This window comes from Trichoplusia ni, chromosome 3, assembly GCF_003590095.1.
Source record: "Trichoplusia ni isolate ovarian cell line Hi5 chromosome 3, tn1, whole genome shotgun sequence".
In the NCBI taxonomy this organism is placed as follows: Eukaryota; Metazoa; Arthropoda; class Insecta; order Lepidoptera; family Noctuidae; genus Trichoplusia; species Trichoplusia ni.
The window spans coordinates 18,342,602-18,361,453 of NC_039480.1; the positions used below are offsets into that span (position 1 = coordinate 18,342,602).

General features: G+C 38.4%; 1 protein-coding gene across 1 annotated transcript in view; it reads right to left on the reverse strand.

Moving 5' to 3' along the window:
* Positions 1 to 18,852, reverse strand: part of LOC113492240 (protein singed) — a 47,794-nt gene that overhangs the window by 6,775 nt on the left and 22,167 nt on the right. The window contains exons 2-6 of the mRNA XM_026869623.1: positions 17,081 to 17,300; positions 13,333 to 13,441; positions 8,342 to 8,489; positions 7,195 to 7,380; positions 5,102 to 5,330 (exon numbers count right to left, since the gene is read on the reverse strand). Coding sequence (XP_026725424.1) covers positions 5,102 to 5,330; positions 7,195 to 7,380; positions 8,342 to 8,489; positions 13,333 to 13,441; positions 17,081 to 17,291 — 883 coding nt within the window. The 5' untranslated portion in view covers positions 17,292 to 17,300. The remainder of the gene's footprint in view (positions 1 to 5,101; positions 5,331 to 7,194; positions 7,381 to 8,341; positions 8,490 to 13,332; positions 13,442 to 17,080; positions 17,301 to 18,852) is intronic.

Here is an 18,852-nt window from a genome sequence, read left to right on the forward strand (position 1 = left end):
CATTTACGGCTTGATATACTCGTATTAATTGAATCATTCATTGATCGGTAGAGGATGAATGTTTGTAGCACATTATGATCGGATTTAAAATTTACCAAAAATTGTATTACATACTATTAAATTTATATTATTGCTTGTTTTGATTAAGTCTTCAAGTAATACATTCTGAATTTCACTCATCGCTATTTCTCATTCTCTCCGTTGTTTGATACAGAGCGATGGTGCATTTCAACACCGTCACATCTGCATAATTCCAGTCGACGTTAACAATTTACATTCTTCACGAGCAGGCGACAGGCGAGGTGGCGGACCGTGTAACGTCGCCGCGCCCCTCCATACACTCATACACGACTCATACACATCCCACACATGTTCACACACGGCCCATACAATGATTACACGGTACACCCCGCTTCAGAGGACTCACAAGTCATCGTGCACAGCTGTCATGAATGACATTCATAATTACAGGATTACTTTACGTTATTTAGTTAAAAATAAACGTAAATTGTATGCTTTGTACAGAAGAATATAACCTTGAAGTAGTTGAAGCTTGAAAAAGAATTTATGAAAACTACTTCTATTCGGAATAGTATTAAAAAAAAACAAGATTTGTTTTACCTTAAAACATTATTCAAAGAAATTTTTGTCGTTCATCTTTTTTGTGTTAACAGAAATTATTTCAAGATTTATGTAAATAAAATTCTTATCATCAATCACTTGTGGTAAAAAGGTGTGCGTGTACTATTGATGTGTGTGAAACGCATGTACGACACAGCAATCCCAAGTATGCCGCGGAACAATTAACAAAAACTGCCAGCCTGCCTAATACAGTATGCTACGGAGATATTTCTTGTCTAGCGCGGTGAGCTGTCACTTTTTCTAAATTAGAAAACCGTATAACTCAATACATTATTATTGAAAAAGATATTTAATGACTAATAATAAATGTAACGCGTTGCTTCAGTGTGAAGATAAATTACTGTTATTATTCAATTAAATGCCATAAACTACTGCACTCCTAACTAGTATCAAAGCCGCGGAATTGAAAAGAAGCAGCCAAACCACGGAGCAATGATTTATTTGAATTTGCCGCGAGCCCGTTACACGAACACGTAGATTTAATGATCACTATAAAGTTTAGTGATGTGGCGAGATCCCCCGACACGGTGCTCGGCGCAGGCATCCGTGCACTAGAAACGCTAGAAAGTATCGCGCACGTTTTTTGCGCAGAATACTTGCGCGCGCCGCACTATCATCCAATTCCGTTGACAATTTGACGTTCCTGAACGCGTTTTAATTGGCTCAGGTTTGTGGCGAGTTGTCATGCACATCCTATTATAATTTGCGTTTTTGTCTTCGTAATAGATCGTGCTATGGACGGTTACACCGCGAGATACGTTACGGACGCACGCGGCCTGCTAACTGTCAAACTAATTATTTAAATGAGCCCGAAATCTTAATAATAGCGAAGATCGCGGTCACGGAATATGTAGAAAGTTTCGACAAGTTTTAAGGAGGCTGATACGCTTAGTTTATGATAATGACGCTACATGCGTGCACCTGAGCATATATTTTTAATTTTGAAACAATAAAACAGAGAGGCCGCCACGCCTAATATAGCACGCGACCGTTAACGAGTACATTATTAAAATTTAGCATCTAAATAACGTATTACGCGGTCCTTGCACCTGACGCACGGCATTACGAATGTAAATCTAGGTGTAATTAGTAATGCAAACTGCCTCTAAACTTACAAACAACTGTCACTGCGGTTTAGCGCTGAAAAAACTCAACAGATTTAATTTGACAATCTAATGCTACTTTGTCGGTATCAGCCAACAAAATTTAAGAGACAATTTTAATTACCTATAAATTATTCCAAGCGCAGGTTTTCTAAGTCGCAATTAAGTTAAATAGCTTTCGGAAAATAAATAGAAACTGGATATCCGTAAGATAAGATGACTTTTTATAACTATGTAATTATACTGTCGAAAATGTTCATAATTATTTTAAAATTTGATATTTCTTGAACTACTTTTGAATATCTATCTGTCGGTCTTGGTTTCACGCGCGAAAAATGGCTGTAAGAGGGATAATGGGGGTCAAAGTTGGAATAAAACATCTAGTCATTAATATGGTGTAAAGCGCTGATAAATAAATTCACGCACAATATTATTTAAAACGTTTTAAACATTCGTCAACTCGTCTTTTACGCCAACACTATCAGAAACTATATAAACATAGTATAGTACAGATAGTACTTGGTACTGGTGTGTGTTACACGATAGACGGGAGTCGTGACCGAGCGGCGATCAGCGCGATACCTAGGGATAGATCGTGATGGGCTTATAACTGAGGGAATGAAGGTATTGCAAATAGTTCCGTGCTTTTGAAGTACTTCCCTGAGTACAAAACCAGGCATTTAAGTGGAATTTGTTTTTAACTTTAATCTTTAACATTTAAAGGGGACATGGAAGAAAAAAAACTGCCAAAACATGTATAGATACTATTTTTTGTTTTGAAGCTTCATTCTATTTTGCAAGAAGAGAATTGACAGTATCAGAGTAATATCCTTTCCTTATCTACTATAAATCGCGCCTGTACATAAGCTCCCGCCAGTAGGTTCCCCGGCCACTCCTGGCCGCTCCCAGCCCTCACGCGGCGGCCGTGACTCCGCATAGCTCAGCTGTAATGGCCGCCAGGTCGTTCACACAGCATTATCTCAAGGAGACTTCATTTTTATATGTTTTGACATGACGGAGAGTCTATTGGGGACGTGGATATGAAATATGGAAGTTTCTGTCATCAGAAGAACGAGCTTTGAACTTCAGAATTTAAAATTTCATTTTTTTTTCGATTGCGTTAATAGGCACGTATATGTATAAGTCAGATTTAAAGTTAACCTACTAATACACAAAACGCACAATTGTAGAATAAAATTTTCTTTCTATAGTCACGGCATAATACACAGCCATAAACGCTTGTATTAGTTGAGCCGTTAAATAAAATAAATGATTAAATCTTAGAACAGTTAAATCCCCTTTCAAAGTGAAACAACCTAAGCATGTTGTAAGTGTTGTGTACGGTCAACACAAAAAGTCGAACCGAAGTAGGATTACGAACTATGCGGGTTTGGCTGAAAGATATACCGTGGTCCCCTTTCAACAAAAACAAGAGAAGGAACATGGGTGGGTGTTAGTCAGTAACCTTTCCACTCAACAAAAATTGATGTTTATCAAATGCCAAAAATGTGAAAAAAAATACACAAAAAAATTGTTTTAGTGACATTCTGGTGTTCCAGTTTTGATTTCACCAGTCTCCAAATTTGTCACAGGATTTGCACTCAAGAGTAGTCAAGAGCCGTTTAATAATATTCACAGACGTTTGTTACTGAACTTGCTGACTGTACAGTGCACGCGGGGTGGAGTTAAGTTTCCGTTATACTTGAGCGCTCGTGCCGACGGCGGCACTTGGGCACGGGCCTGGAGATACGGCTTCCTTATGGACTATTATTTAACTCTATGTGAAGAGGAGAGGAACTCAACTAGGTTAAGTACTGTTAGAGACGTCTTACATTTGACGTTTGTTCGTGACTTTGGTCTAGTAAACGTGAGGTACCTCAGATGTACTGGGGTCAAATAAAAATTACCGCCAATATTCAATTTGTTGGTTGAGCTCCTTTCAGAAATTTTGAGGAAACTTAAATTAAGGGGTACTGCTCGTTGAGATTTCTTTAGAAAAAGCAGCTCCCTTGTTCATCATATTTTGTGATGTTGTGTGTTACTATTTTGTGTGAACATAAATGATTAAGTGAATAAACAAATAAATAAGGTGAGGATAGCTGGTAGGTTTTGAACTAAAGACTAGATCACAGACCACATATTTAAGCTAAGCTTCATAAGCCTGTCAATGGCCTATAATATTTGTGCAACTTTAAACATGACCAAAAACACCCGAGATGTAAGTAGGTAGCTAACTCGTTCCAATAATCTGTTTCAATAAGCTTTAAGTAAGATGTCGCCACCTCTCGTATGCAAACACAGCATCTCGGTGACACAGGCCATCGACCCCGGTCTCGGTGTGACAGCTCACCGGCTTCCTAGAACCCGACGCGAGAACAATCGTCGCTGAACTGCTGACACTTGTCAAGAGACTGCTACGTACTGGACAGAGGTCGGGGAATCGGGGTTCGCGGACGTTGCAAGTTTGTTTCATTGAATAGGGGAATTTAAGATATTTTGGTTTTTAAATAATTAGATTGAGAATTTTAACTAGTCCCATCTTTTTGCAAATTGTAACAAAGTTATCGGTGAAAAGGGAGAGAATATGTATTTAGATCATTCGTCGCGTTATCGTAATCGTATAAGACCATATCGTCAGATAACCGCTTGAATAGAAATATGTAGTCAAAAATCTCATAGCTAATAATGCATTGGGCAGAGAAAAATCATGAATCAGCGGCGAGGTTATCGAATCCGACTTAATACCATCGATGCATCACTAATTGTCAGTAACTAGTAACTCAGTACTATTAACTTACGTTACAATCGTCGGAACAATTAATGACCATTACAACGGTGCCAATGCAGGTGTGTCAGACAATAGGAAGTGCATGTAATTACCACCGCAGTTGTCCGGGACACTTTCACTGGATCTTCGGAAGCGGGAAGTCACTCCGGTAGACGAAGGAAGTGACCATTATTGCTTATGTAAAGTCTACAAGTACTCAGGTGAATTGTGGGCAGATTTTGTTTTGAGTGTTGTCGGTGTTTGAGTGATTCATTTTAATATTCAATTAGGGAAAAACAAAAATTTCGAAGTTGTGAATTTCGAAATGCATATGTTTACAAACGTATTTAAAGAAGTGTTTATGACATTATTAGCTTAGTTCCATATGATATTGGTCCGTTCATTGCCACTAAATTATTACAATACGAAAAGCTATTACAACATAATACTCCTTGTTTCGGTATGTACCAGTACACCACTGAAGACTAGAGGCTAGCTTCTTTTTCCTTCTATCAGCATAAAACAGCAACGTACTATCAATACAATTTCACCATAAAACAGCTTGAAGACTCAAAGGTTTTCCACTCACCTTGCTTAACGGACACGTATTTCTCATTGAGCGCCGCAACAAAGGCAGCTTGCGGGAGACTGTCCTCGAGTGAGAACAGCTCGTCCCTGGTGACGGCGGTGGAGCGCGTCTTCAGCACGGCCTTGGAGCCGATGGGCGCGAGGTAAGCGCCGGCGCCGTCGCGCAGCGCCAGCGCGCCCGCGTGGTACTCCGCGCTGAACAGGCACGTCGACGTGCACTGCTCTTGCAGCTGGAGGTTGGGACATGGGTTAGAGGATATTGAAGATCATTTATTGTATACCTAGTAATAGACTTTAAGTTACGGGTTGAGGATAAGAATTGATTAGACTACAAAACAGAAACACTGAAGATTTGAATAATATATCACGGTATTTTGGCATGGTTTCGATATTTTCCTTAAAAACTAACAATTCCAGAATATGCCTAATTGTCTGAGGGAACCTTTTTTGGGATACGTTCCGATTGCCATTCTGAAACATTTGTGTAATACATATCTTGTAAGACTTTTGCTATTAAGTAAATTACACTGAGAAGTGACGATACACAACAAATGTAAACTGTAAATAGGATGTCAAATAGCTATCTAATTAAAAACATAGAAGGCAATAGCAGTTTGATGCCCTGTTGCCCATACGCGGCACATATTCGCGGACTAACGACCACACTTAACATCCATTAGCGTTCACAACTACATTCAGAACAATCGCTTTGTCCTCGTTATAACCTCCTTATAAGACCAATTGCTTTACATTTTATTTAAAAAGGACTTCGGGGTAATGATGGCAGGATGCAATTATCTAAATAGGAAGTAGTCTTGAGACCAGCGTTATTTGAATTCACTAAAAATAACGCTATTCATATCCAAGACTTATCAATTAACAAGAAACATGTTTTGCATAAACCGAACGCAATTTTAATGTCCTTCGATTCTACGACATCCTTACAGGTGGTTCCCGACACACGTATTACAGCACCTGTCTAATTACTACGGCCGTTAATAAGCGGTGTAATGACATGCAGGCAGTTTGGTTTCCTCCGGTATCGGCAGACCGTTGTGTCTCACGCATCGACGTCTATCGATGTTCCCACATGGCTTGTGGGTGAACCGATGGGAAACAAACGCATCTGACGACAATGTTGGCGAAATGAACGGACTGGGACATACGCAGGGTTGTCACATGGGTTGAGTTTGGAGGACTTAAGTAAATACACTTTAGATTTAAAGAAACTGTTGGTGGATACTTGGTACTTAGGTAGGTGATGAAGTTTTAAAAGTTTTCTAATTAAATTTTAAAGCCTAAATGCGGAACTAAATGTCTTTTTTTTTTCATTAAATTAATCTACTGTTTAGATTTAGAGTAACTAATTAACGAAAACGACATTAAAAGGATGAAAAAACAAACACTTCTTTCTTAATATTGAACGCGACAACCCTACAATAGATGCGCGTACGCAATTTGTGGCAACAAATAACACATTGTACAAGTGTCATTCTATCGTTTTGTTTTGCGTTTGTTGGCAATTGAATCTCAACTTAATACCCGTTATTGTGGAGGGTATTGTCAACAGGCACTTTACACAGCTAATGTCACATACATACAGACATACATATGCTAATAGATGGTGTTAGACAGTTTTTGTCGATGCCTTGATTAGAATCGGATCTGAGAATAGATTGTAAACAAATGAAGTGTGAACGGTGTTTTTCGCCTGGTGTTACTGCGGTGTTTTTTAAAGATAAGACAACTTTCATTCTGAATGCGTTGGAAAAGAATTGATGTCTCAATGATGTGCTAATGTAGTCGCATTGTCATTTCAGTTCTAGCAATTGAACCCGCGGGGAAAAGGGTGAACAATAGTAGTCAACTTTTCTATTGATTAAGAAGCCTATTTAACACTATAAAATGTCAGTAAATGGACGTTCCTAGATCAGACGACACAGATCTTTGGATTATCACACATATCAAACAAGCATGACAAATGAAATTTAAACATCACTGGAGATCAATTCGCCACGACCAGTATAAAAGACTGAAACCTAATAACATGTCCAAAAAGTCTGATATAAAGATAGTCTTCGAGTATATCCTCACCTTGCCGCCAGCGCTCAAGTACTTGTTGTTGCAGGTGTGCAGCGCGTACTTGCCGCCCTCGTCTGCGCGGAACTCCAGCGTGAAGAGCGTGTCCTCGCCCCAGGGCACGTTGGCGTCCACGTGGATCTCGTCCAGGGACTCCGACAGGTGCGCGAACCGCTTGCGCCCGATGGAGCGGAGGTTCACCTGGAGGGGGTGGTGGTTTAGTAAAAATTTTGAAGAAGACAACGTGACGGTGTAAAGTGGTCAAACACTCGGAAGTTGTTTGGCGTAAGTTGTTAAGTATTAGGATAGGAATAGATAGGTTATTATATAGGCTTCCTCAAAAACGTTTCATATATGAATTAAGGTAATATTTCTGCGAATCTATCTTGATACAATTCTCGCAGAATTTCTACAAAATAATCCAATATAAGCATCATAAAACGTGGTAGAGGAATATTAGATACATTACGTGGGGATAATATTCAATTCGTTACAAATGCGACTAAACATACACGAACAGTTTCCTCCCCTACACCCCAGTTAATCTTGCCTTCTTTGTAAGTCAACCCACTGGAAGATCGCGTCGATACGACACGAAATCAATTCGGGACACATTATCTCCCTGATTACTCATTCAGATCTTATTACAGAGATAACTTTATATTGAGAAAATAGGACATGATTTGATAACATTATCCTTTGATTTACTTATATCTGGAAACATGTGTGTTTCCAGAATTTGTCTAACGGTAGTTAAGATTGCTTACAGACTAGACAACTAATTCAATACCGTGGAGTCCAATTCAGAAAATCAGTTAAATTGCAAACTTGAACAATTTAATCTGGAATGTTCGGAACTCCCTAAATTCACAAATACCCTAGCGGTCAGCAGTCAACGACCCAGACGTCTGGCGACGTTCAGGCGTGAGTTCATTCTCTTGTAATCGTGAACTGAAGACACCTGGCATTTACTCGCATGCTGTGAGCCACGCGTTTGTAATAGACAGTATCTTATCCATCTGACATTTCGACAGTGATATTTGCATTGATAAAACTGGCCCCAAAATTTGCAGTGGACCGATATCTTTATCGCGAGTATTTGAGGAACAGAAAATTTCTTGGTCTTTTGTCTAAAAGTAAGAAGCAATAGGGTGAGGGTTACCTGCGGCCTGGCAGCGAGGTGCACGTGCCAGAGCTCGGCGTCTCCGGGCACCTTGGCGGTGCAGGTCAGCTTGTCGGAGCTGGAGCCCAGGAAGTAGCCGCGCTCCACGTTACGCAGCGCCCAGCGCCCGCTGTTGTCATCCGACACACTGCAACAAAATATACCATTTCAGATGTGTGGAAGATTGTGGTTCTACTAGTCTAAATAAGTTCTATTTCTACAGGCGCTAAGACTAGTCAGTCGCTCAATTTATTAAAATGTTAAAACAAAGCCCAGTGGCTCGTCGAAAAGGATTAACATTGCCATACATTACACATTCTTTTTTTTAAATTAAGAAAACGATTATTGATGATGATCGTGATTTGTATGTTGAGATGAAGAGTATTTAAATTACTGCAATTAGAAATTAAATCCAAATGACAGACTAACAATGATTGCAAATTACTTGCAAAAATTAAACGAAAGTGATCCCTACGCCTTTTACCGACACTTTCCATCACTAATTATGATCCGAAATGACTACAAATACATATCAATCTAGACTTTATTACCTAAGCCATGAGTGCAATTGTCCTTTACAGATCCGAGATTAATTTGCGGCTAAACAATGGGTGGTTGGGATTGCTTCGGGGAACAGCTCGGGAACGAGACGGTCGGCAATTAGGAATGCCGCAAGGCAATTATTTCATTAGGCGTACAAGGACTTATTGGGCGATGACTACAAATTGCGAACAGCCGAGGACAAAGGAAACTCTTGATTTAAGACTTCTCTGGGCCTAGGTAATAGCTGACGTCATTATATTTTGAACGTAAACGATAGGCATTACTTGGACTGCCTTTTTTTCATGACAATCTGTAGTCAAGTTTTTAATAGGATGATTAAAAAAACACACGATATATTTGTTGTTTTTTCGCCAATTTATTTATAGTAGTCACAAAAGGGATTATCGTGACTGCTACTAGCTCATTAGTCATAGTCATACAAACGATCCAAAGATCTATACACGCATAAGCAGCATGTTCTAGTATAGTGTCGCGAGGGGATGGAGACACCCTCCTTGGTGGCGCATTTTAATTAACCACTACAGTCTAGGGGCGAAGTTCGCCGTCTTTTGTTTAAAATAGCAATGTCTCCCGGGGCTGTTTGCCTTATTCACTCTCATACCACACGTAGTAAAGTATGAAAATGACAAAGATATGAGACGAAGAAATAGCTGAACCTGACTTTGATATATCTTTGTGTGCCGTTAGAATAATGCATACTCATTTCTCGGTGTGGTTTCTATTAGATGTGTATTATGGTATTAAATCATTCAATCGTGTAGCTGATGAAACGGGAGTTTTTATTGTTTTATGATTTTAGCTTAAGTATATTGTTTTACCTAGTAAAGTGGGTTATGGAGATTAGGCAGATAAAATGCGGTATGTGGCTGAATAAAGTCTGGCTTAATACAAGATGATCTATGTTTACAAGTAAACTAATAAAATTATGGAATTTCAAATCGGTTTAACTATATATTATTATCGGTTAATTATATTATTATCGGTTTAAACCTATTAAACCGATAATAATATAATTTTGAAATACGTTTAGAAAGTGCATTAACAAACTGGAACAAAATGAAGACCGATTAGTGAGCTCTACGGCTTCTCTGCTGTAGGTGGACTAGTCTGTTACTGAACCCGCTTCCGAAACAAATATACTAACAATTGCCAGAAACAAAAAGTGCTAAAACGTATAAGTTGAAGTTTAAACTGTTTTCTTTGCAAATTTTCGGTGAGTGGGTTAAAAAATAAAGGGCTCTCTTGGTTTTTAAAATACAAATTAGTTAGCACATACGTACAAATTAAATTAAAATAAAAAAACTCTTCATTCCGAGAGCCCAAACGAAATTCCTCGTACCATAATTTATTTATTTTAAGTTTTAAAGTAAATATCTATACAGTCCAACGAAAATTACAAATAAATCCGTAGTCAGACAGCGCTGTTCAAATGAGACGGGCGAGACGCGCCGCCTGTATACGGCGCGTGTAGCGGGCGCCAGTGCGCACGCGCGTGCCGCATAACGCCGGCCCATCACCAATAGCTGTGCACTACAGTCTCGCATAATACAATCAATCAAGTCTAGCGGTCCGAACAGTTATGTTTAAATCCAGCATTTTCAAGTACCTACAGAAATCAAAGTTAGTACAAGTTAGGCAACGGTAAAACTTGATTCAAAAGATCCCTGGTGTTTTGTTTCCCGTTAAAGTTCACTGAAACCAAAAGATTGCTTAAGTATTCGTGCTGTTGCCTCAGTCGTGTTTCAGCGAGCTGGCAACCGCTTAGTACGAAGCGAAGTTTATCTAGCTCTCTGTTATTTGGAAATAACGGTTCGATTTCTTGATGAATGTCGGGTTTTGTTAAAAAGAGAAGAAGAGACCATATTCTCGTTTAGCCATCAATGGTCACTCAAACGTTTGACGTGCATGACCAACACCCGAGCATTTAGCATTTACATCAGAATAGAAGCGAACCAAACGACATTCTATTTAAATGGCAAACGCTTACAAAGCTCTCGGTATTTTAACACGACACCTCACAACCAAGAAATTATCATGACTTGCGATAACTACGTGAATGGAGTGTTTATATTGATGTGCCAATGAAAGATGTTGTATTTGGCAAAACTTTTGAATATTGCATTTTTTTTCACTTCTATACGTAGCCGCTTGTAAGATGGTTTATTTTGTTTGTAAAAAGACGAAACACATCTTTGTTGTCCTAACAAAATAAATAAGAGTTTCGTGTCTTTCATATTTATGCGAAGTGTTTTTTTATATCCAGTGAGAGAGACCCTGCAGGTGATCCTAAGTCAACAAACCGTTGCAAACATAATAATAATTTCCATAACAATCAGGAGAGCCCTTCTAAACAATTTAAGACATAATTTTGGCACGCGCTCATCAGCCCTACAACCTTCACGTAACCTTCGATACTTAAAGTGAAATGCACTTTGTTGTTTAAAGTTTAAGGTTGAATGTCCTGTGAGGGCGTCTCGGCTGCTACCCTCATCGCTCTCCCCTCTAAACGCCAGCTCCGGTGGGCTTCGTATAGAAAGATCAATAATTTTGGGGCTACCTCCGGCTGGGGTTAACATGCTGTAGTCTATTAAAATGTTTAGCGAAGCTTCACAAATCTGGATCCAATTGCAGGCTGAGCTGTGGCTTATGATTTGTATGGTATGGTTCAATATGACATTATTATTATTCATACAGACTTGATAAAGCTCTTGTTGGTCTCTGATTGCAATAACAGCCGTCGCTGTCGGCTGAGTTTTACAAGATGTTAGCAAACACTTCTAGCTGTTAGTCAGCAAGTTGTGCACATCCAAACAGTTCGAAAGCATTTGAAAGTCAGAAAACAAACAATCGTAAGTTATTTATGCGAGGAGTGAAGCTGAGTCACCGCCTTGAGTCACTTCATCCCTTTTATTTGGAAAGCTGCTGAGCAATATGAGTCAGGGTTTGTTTTCTCCAAAACCACTCAGGATAGAAATATACGAAATGAAAAATGCTTGGAAATTGGTTTTTGAATATTTAATTTAAGTTGTGCTTGGGGTTCCATGTATAGCTGCCAAATAAATCAGATGATAAATTTCAGACTTCTTCTCCCGCAACATATTTACTATTTGATTCTTTTGCTTAGAACTTATACTTTAGTTGCTTAAATGTATTGTTATGATGTAAAGACCACAAAGAATTTACTCTGTTTTGAAAAAAGTGCTTACACTAAGCTTTCTACCAACAATGCAATTAGGGTTAATAAAATAGTAGGCAATTGCCATTGAACTGCTGAATGGTCCCATTTGCGACGTTTAGTCATAGTTTACTCACCTTCACATTTATTTCACACAACCTGTCATTCATAAAGTATTCCGCACGTGTCTTCTCTATCATAAATTGTTTGCTGATAATGCCATTGTGAGACAAGCTAGGAAAAGATAAATAGTGGCCACAAGAGGCTTAGTTCCGGTGACTCAGCGCGGCCAGCATTAGTATGCGAGGGGAAACTTATACGGTGTCACTGAGGACGGCTTGTGCGATAACATCGATACCGTTTAAACTAGAAAGATCTTGATCCAGATAACATTCAAAAATTTTTTGCAGTATTTAATAAATAAACAGTTCTAAAGTTCTTCCTTTAGCAATTTAGTTGCAGAGGCTGAGTTTTAATAAAGCTTGTTCAAATTATCTTTTAAGTAAAAACTTTTAACGAGCTTTTGAAGTGTTTGTAAAAAGGATTTTTAAGTAGAAACCCATGTTCCTGATCCTTTGTGGATTACGCGGAGGTATACTGTGTGCACTATGGTTTATTTCGGGTTTGTGTATTCTTATAGTATTAGTCATTGACTGTAAAATTCTCTTGGTGTCTAATAGATTTATATCGTAGCACTTTTTATCTAAAATGTGTCTATTGCATCAGCAAGATCACCATATATATAGCGAACAGACAAATACTTCTATATTCGCAGTTTGGAGCCAAATGTAACCAAATGAAACCCAAAATTTGATACTTCCGGACCAATTGGTGCACGCTGGTTTATCTAATCCGCAGATCAATTTATCTACGAGGATAACCCGTTTGCGTCGGTCAGGCTCGCCGGTACCGTTGCACAATAATTGGTGCCCAGTCCGTGACTAACCCGTGAAGCTGGCGGTACGTTTCTAAAGCTAGGTATTTTAGAAGATGTGGAAGCTTTTGAACAACTGCAAGATTAATCTTATATTGTGTAACGCACGAGTGGCTTCCGTAGATTTTCTAGTACGATTTCAACGTCTGGATAATGTATATCTTTGATTATTTCATAATTAAAGGTTGGATCAGAAACTTACAAATCAGATAAGACAAACGGTCTTCACTACCTTTATCCGACAAACTATAACCAATTCAATAAATTTCTATATTTTACCAAGATATAGGAGTATTCATATTCCAGTAATATTCTTACCTGATGTGGAACTTGCTGCCTGGCTCCTTCTCCTCAGACTCGCAGGTGACGTTCCCGAAGGAGTCCACCGCCAGGTATTTGTCCAAGTGAGACCGGAGGTAGATCATGCCTAGACAGAACATATAACATTTGATAAGTAAATTACCTAGGAAAAGAAAACGTGAAAGAAATGAAACATGTGGGACGGATCCATTAAATAGACGGAATTACTAAAATTCTGATAAACTGATAAGAAAAATCGAATTTGTTTATTTGCATGATGTTACTGTATATGTGCAATTTGGGAAGGCAGTCTCTTTTGTTTTTACATTAAGCTGAGTGAATTTCCTCGGGGCACTGTCATAGCGAAACAAAAGCTTTTATAATATTGCCATGATAAGGGCCCGGGGTGAGGATGCCAGCAGACTTACTCTATATCACTGGTTGCGGAATTTATTACTCTTTTTGACATCAAACGCCGCTGGCGAAAACAGACGAGATTTCAAATTACATTCTGCTAGGAATTCCTAGACCACGTTACCGAAAGACATTCGTTGTCCATACAGCAGTAAATTATGATGCTAAAATATTAGAGAAAGATAGAATTTCCAAAGCTGATGTCTTAGATTAATTAGTTTTAAGATCGTAATTGCCAGCAGTATTAAATTTTCTGTATTAATTTATATTATATGAGCAAAGCTTTCTCCAGGTGATAACTTTCAAATGTATAGATCAATTGATCTAAATAAATAATTCAATAATTTGTTCTGTTGATGTTATTTTATTGCTAAATTATGTTTTTATGCTAAGTATTATGTGTTGACTGTGTTCGAATGTTCGTGTTTTCATAATTAACAGCTTTGAAGTGATAGGTATCTAATCCGAAGAATGTTTCTGTATTTTTGCATTAAGTAGAACTCGTTTGCAAATAAGATTAGTAGATCCTTTGTTGAATTTGTGGCTGATTTGTCTGGCGAAATTTCCCGGATCTTTCACATCCTTAAAGTCCCTTTTGTATATATTTTGCTATATACCTTCACAATATCATTAAGAGTATTCACGTCAGCTAATCTACTCCAGCTGATGGCAATCAAAGTAATGTAAACGTATTCACAGACACTTAATCCTGAAGTGTGAGGTAATCTCATGCTGTTGCTAGATAAGGCGGATTAATGACGCCGACAGATACCGCCCTATAAACTGTCCCGTTTGTGAAGCTTTTAGCTATTCGGGGATTGTATTGATGAGTTATTTAGCCGAGTTATAATAGGAATTTGCTCGGTACCGCAGGTGTTATTTAGACATGAATTGCCGTATTATGTTCCTCAGGCAAATATCAAATTTGAAACTGTTATTACTTCAGGGTTTGCTGTTTGCCAACAAGGTTTTTAAGCCCCGTGTAGCGGAGTTTCACATGCACTTAGTAATTACTTTATGTTCCGTTTTTTCTAATTTAATTTTATGACAAGAAAAACTCTCTCAAAATCTATTTCAAATTCTTTCATTATGTCATTCTATATTTAATCATCTAAAAGTACTAGTTCATTAACAACCATTCATCATTTCAAAGAGAGGAGATTTTAATCACATGTTTACCACGTTTTTGTCTATTTTTGTGCTGTGTCACTCAAGGCCAACGATATGTTTAAATTGCTTCACCTGGGGGACTGTGCGTGTCGCGATCAGGTGAGCGTCAGCTGTGAGTCCGGGGCAGAGGGTGCGACCCTCGGATCGGGACTCACCGATGGGGCGGACCCCGGTGTTTGGCAGAACTACGAATATTTTGACGGCAATGGTACGGTATAGATTTATTGGATTGGCTTAAGTTTGCAATATAATCGCAGTCTTTTGCTTTGCAGTTCTTACATGTTTATAGACTTATAATTTTATTGATGAATACGAGTTACTTTTATGCTATTAGATTTTTAAACGAGCTTTTATTAAAATCTACTTACTATTCATGACTAAATCATTTAATTGGACATAGATAAATAAGGAGAGTTTAATAAATTTGTTTAATATATAGGTTATTTCCGATCCTATTTGCATGCTTGTAAAACCCCTTAGGGATATACAGGGGAATGTTTTAGAGAGGATAAGTTCTCCAATAAAAACAATATGACATTCGCAAATATTAGTCCTGGCAAATCATTAAAAGGGGTGCTGCCCTTCCGCTCCGTTTACCCCTAGCCCTAAAATGGTTATGTTGATAGAGGCCAAGTTTGGACCCTTCTGGCATTCTGACGTGTATGGAAATTCGCGAACTGTTCAGACCCTTGCAGCCCTGCTAACATGAGGCTATAAGTATGAAGGTATGTATGTTGGTGTAATTAAATTTGATGACAATTGTTTGAAAGCCTATCCCCCGTACATCCGGCGATGCTAAACACTGATGCACGGCTGTAATGAAGGGCTCGCGTGAGAGGACTTTTTGCAACAATTAACAGTCGAGGGGAGTAACAACATGCAGCTACATAATACATAGCAACGTTGTGTAACGAACTTTATGTGATTATCGCGATTATTTGAAAAGGGTAGGCAGAGGTGTAAACTACAGTTCTACAAAAAACTGAGGCTAATTGTATTGGTATGGGGTGGAACACTAATTGGGGACGTTTTGGGTGTAAACGCTCGTGTCGAACCTTAAACCACCCTCAATAATTACGAGTATTTTAATTGGATGAAATATATATCGTCGTATATAAAGTTGATATCAAACACGTTTTAAATTAACATTTTGTGTACAAATTATTTAAACGCATGGCCGAATTTGCAAAGGATTTCATCGCAACTACATTAATTATTCATCAAGAGAAAACTGTAATCAGCAGATCAAAGGCCATCAGATGAAGGTTCAGTTTAGCAAAACATTACCTTAATCCCATAATTGGATGAAGTATTTTAATAGGTTTAATGCCTTTATGGTCGAAGAACTTAAAATATTTATAGTTTCCTTCCTTTGAAGGCTAACAAGCGAAGACTTTATAAATAGGACAGGAAGTTAGGTTTTTTTCAAGACGGCACCTATTGTGACTAATACCTACTGTGTTTCGATTACTAATGTTATTGTTAGTTGGAGTTCAACGATCGGGCGCCATGATAAAAAAAAACGATTGCAAGACTCGAAGTGTATTTTGAGCCGTTATTTGAAAAATAAGACATTATTTTCAGCTATAGATGTGTCAACAGATTTATTTCCGCAATTTTAAAAAAGAGACATAAAAGTATGATTCAGCACCCTTTTTAATGCTGTGGAATATGAACGTAGTTAACAGATTATTAGAAAAAAACCACTTTGGTTATGAATGAGTTGGTATTGGTCCCCCTTTTGGTATGCTAACTGACAACCACTATTATTCAACATTGCTCGTCTATCGACCATGAAGATTCTTCATACAAACACAAGGCTCCTATAGAAGTATAATCCGTAATAAAATCCATAACGTTAACCTTGAGGATTCCTCGTTAGCTGAACACGTATCGAATTACAATTTCGCGAAGAAGATTGCAAATTGTTGGCTCCCTTTGTAACAACCGATATGCTTGATAGGTAAAATAGTTAACCATTATTAGGAACTAAGTGGATAGCTTTACTGAATAATGGACGCAAAGCCTCCACCGAGACAAATTTCCTGGTTTCAGAGCTACAAATACTGGTCTTTAAGCTGTGTATACTTATACGGTAGATGATTGACCGTACAAAATACATTGTAGGATGAGGATTTTTTTCATAGACTTTGGTTACGATGGAGGATTCAAAAATACTCACTGTCGTTAGCATTCCCTGAAGCAGGTTCCAAGGTCCAGATCTGCTTCTTCTTGAGGCTGGTGCCATTGGCGTTGATCTTGAAGCCGAAGGTCTCGGCGGTGAGGTACCGGTACCGAGAGTTGATGAGACCGATGGTCCACCAGCCGCGCTGCTGGTTCTGGGTGATGATATCTCCCGCGCTACCCAAGTCACCGTTGCTGTGGCCGTTCATGTTTTAAACCTGGAGAAGAAGAACAAACAATGTTATTAATTATATCTTTGGTGAATTAGTAAGCATTCCTTAAACAATAGCTCTAAAATAAAACTTTTTCCTCATTACAATATTCATAGATTTGTCGACAGCAATATGAAGTATGACGGCGCGAAATCTGTTGGAAAACAATCCATTCGTCTCGGCAGGACGCAAATAAAGCATTCATCGTTGAAACCGTTCATCTCTGAACTGTCTGACGGGCAATTTGTTTGGGAGACAATAGCGGGGAGTTGTTGGGATCGTGCTTTTGTTTGTCGGTGTTGAATTGATTTTGGCGCAGGATTTGGTCTGTAGCCATGAGATTTATTGAGAATTTGTTATGTTGGAAACAGTTTTCAATATTTTTTGGGTTTGTAGATAAAATCATGGCATGGCGTGTGTCCTGATGAAACGTACGAGTGATAAACAAATATAAATGAAATACTCGTCACCTACAACTTTGTAGTTTGCATAGCCTGACAGATTTTCAGAGGACAATAAACCTGAGATTTGCTAACCTGAACCCTTGATATGACGGCTTATATATGTATTGTTGACGGCTCAGCCGACAATCTGTAGATTTATGTTGTTATCAAAGTGGCCATCGAAGCAGTCTAGACAGCTCGTTCGCATATTTTATGCTTGTCCGAGAATTCTGAGATTACAGTCATCCGTTCAGAAAGCTTCCGTAATGGAAGATTGGATCAAAATATTTAAATTCTCGCTTAAAAGTACAAGAAAGAAAAATAAATATCTCTTTTTATTTTGCTTTTTTTTCTCTGAGTGTGAAATGGGCTTTAAATTGTTGGTAAAAGCTAAAAACATTACTAAAATATTCTTAATGAATCTCATGTATGTTGGTTTAAGACTGGTTCCAGACCGTTAAACAGGAGTTAGCTAGTAAATCAGGCAAGCCGGTGGTTAGCTGCAGCCAATAGTGCTCACTTATGAGGTTAATAGGCAATAAACATCAGGTTTCCCTCAACTGAGTCTAGTTACTTGAGACCAATTACGTTGTAGAAACTAGTCCACTCCTGATCTACTTAAGATTTACAATAACTCTAAACTTAGACAACAGATTGAACATTGTTCAAAATCCGGATTGTTCAGTGTTCTTATTAGGATCGAAGCTTAAAATTATGATGATTCTTGGACTTTATTTGCGTATAAGAGTTGCATATAATCATATTTTTTCGAATAACATCATTAAAAATGTCGTTATACCCATAAATTGGGATGTAGAATTAAAATTTTGAAGTTCATACTCTCCTTTTGATCGCCAAGTGCAATAAACTCATATCTCAAAATAAAGTCTGCAGTCGACATTTGTTATTCGTGTATTTAAAAACATGTGTGCGCCTCCCATAACGACATCTAATCTTTCAATAACAACCGAATTAGTATTAACTGTGGTTATAAGCGCGCTGTTAGAGACAGGATGCACCGTCACGGTGGAAGCCCAAGGTGCCCAAGGTCTGACTAGGTCAAAGCCACCGCGCCTACCCGCCCGGCGTGGAGTATTATGTTACATGCGCACGCG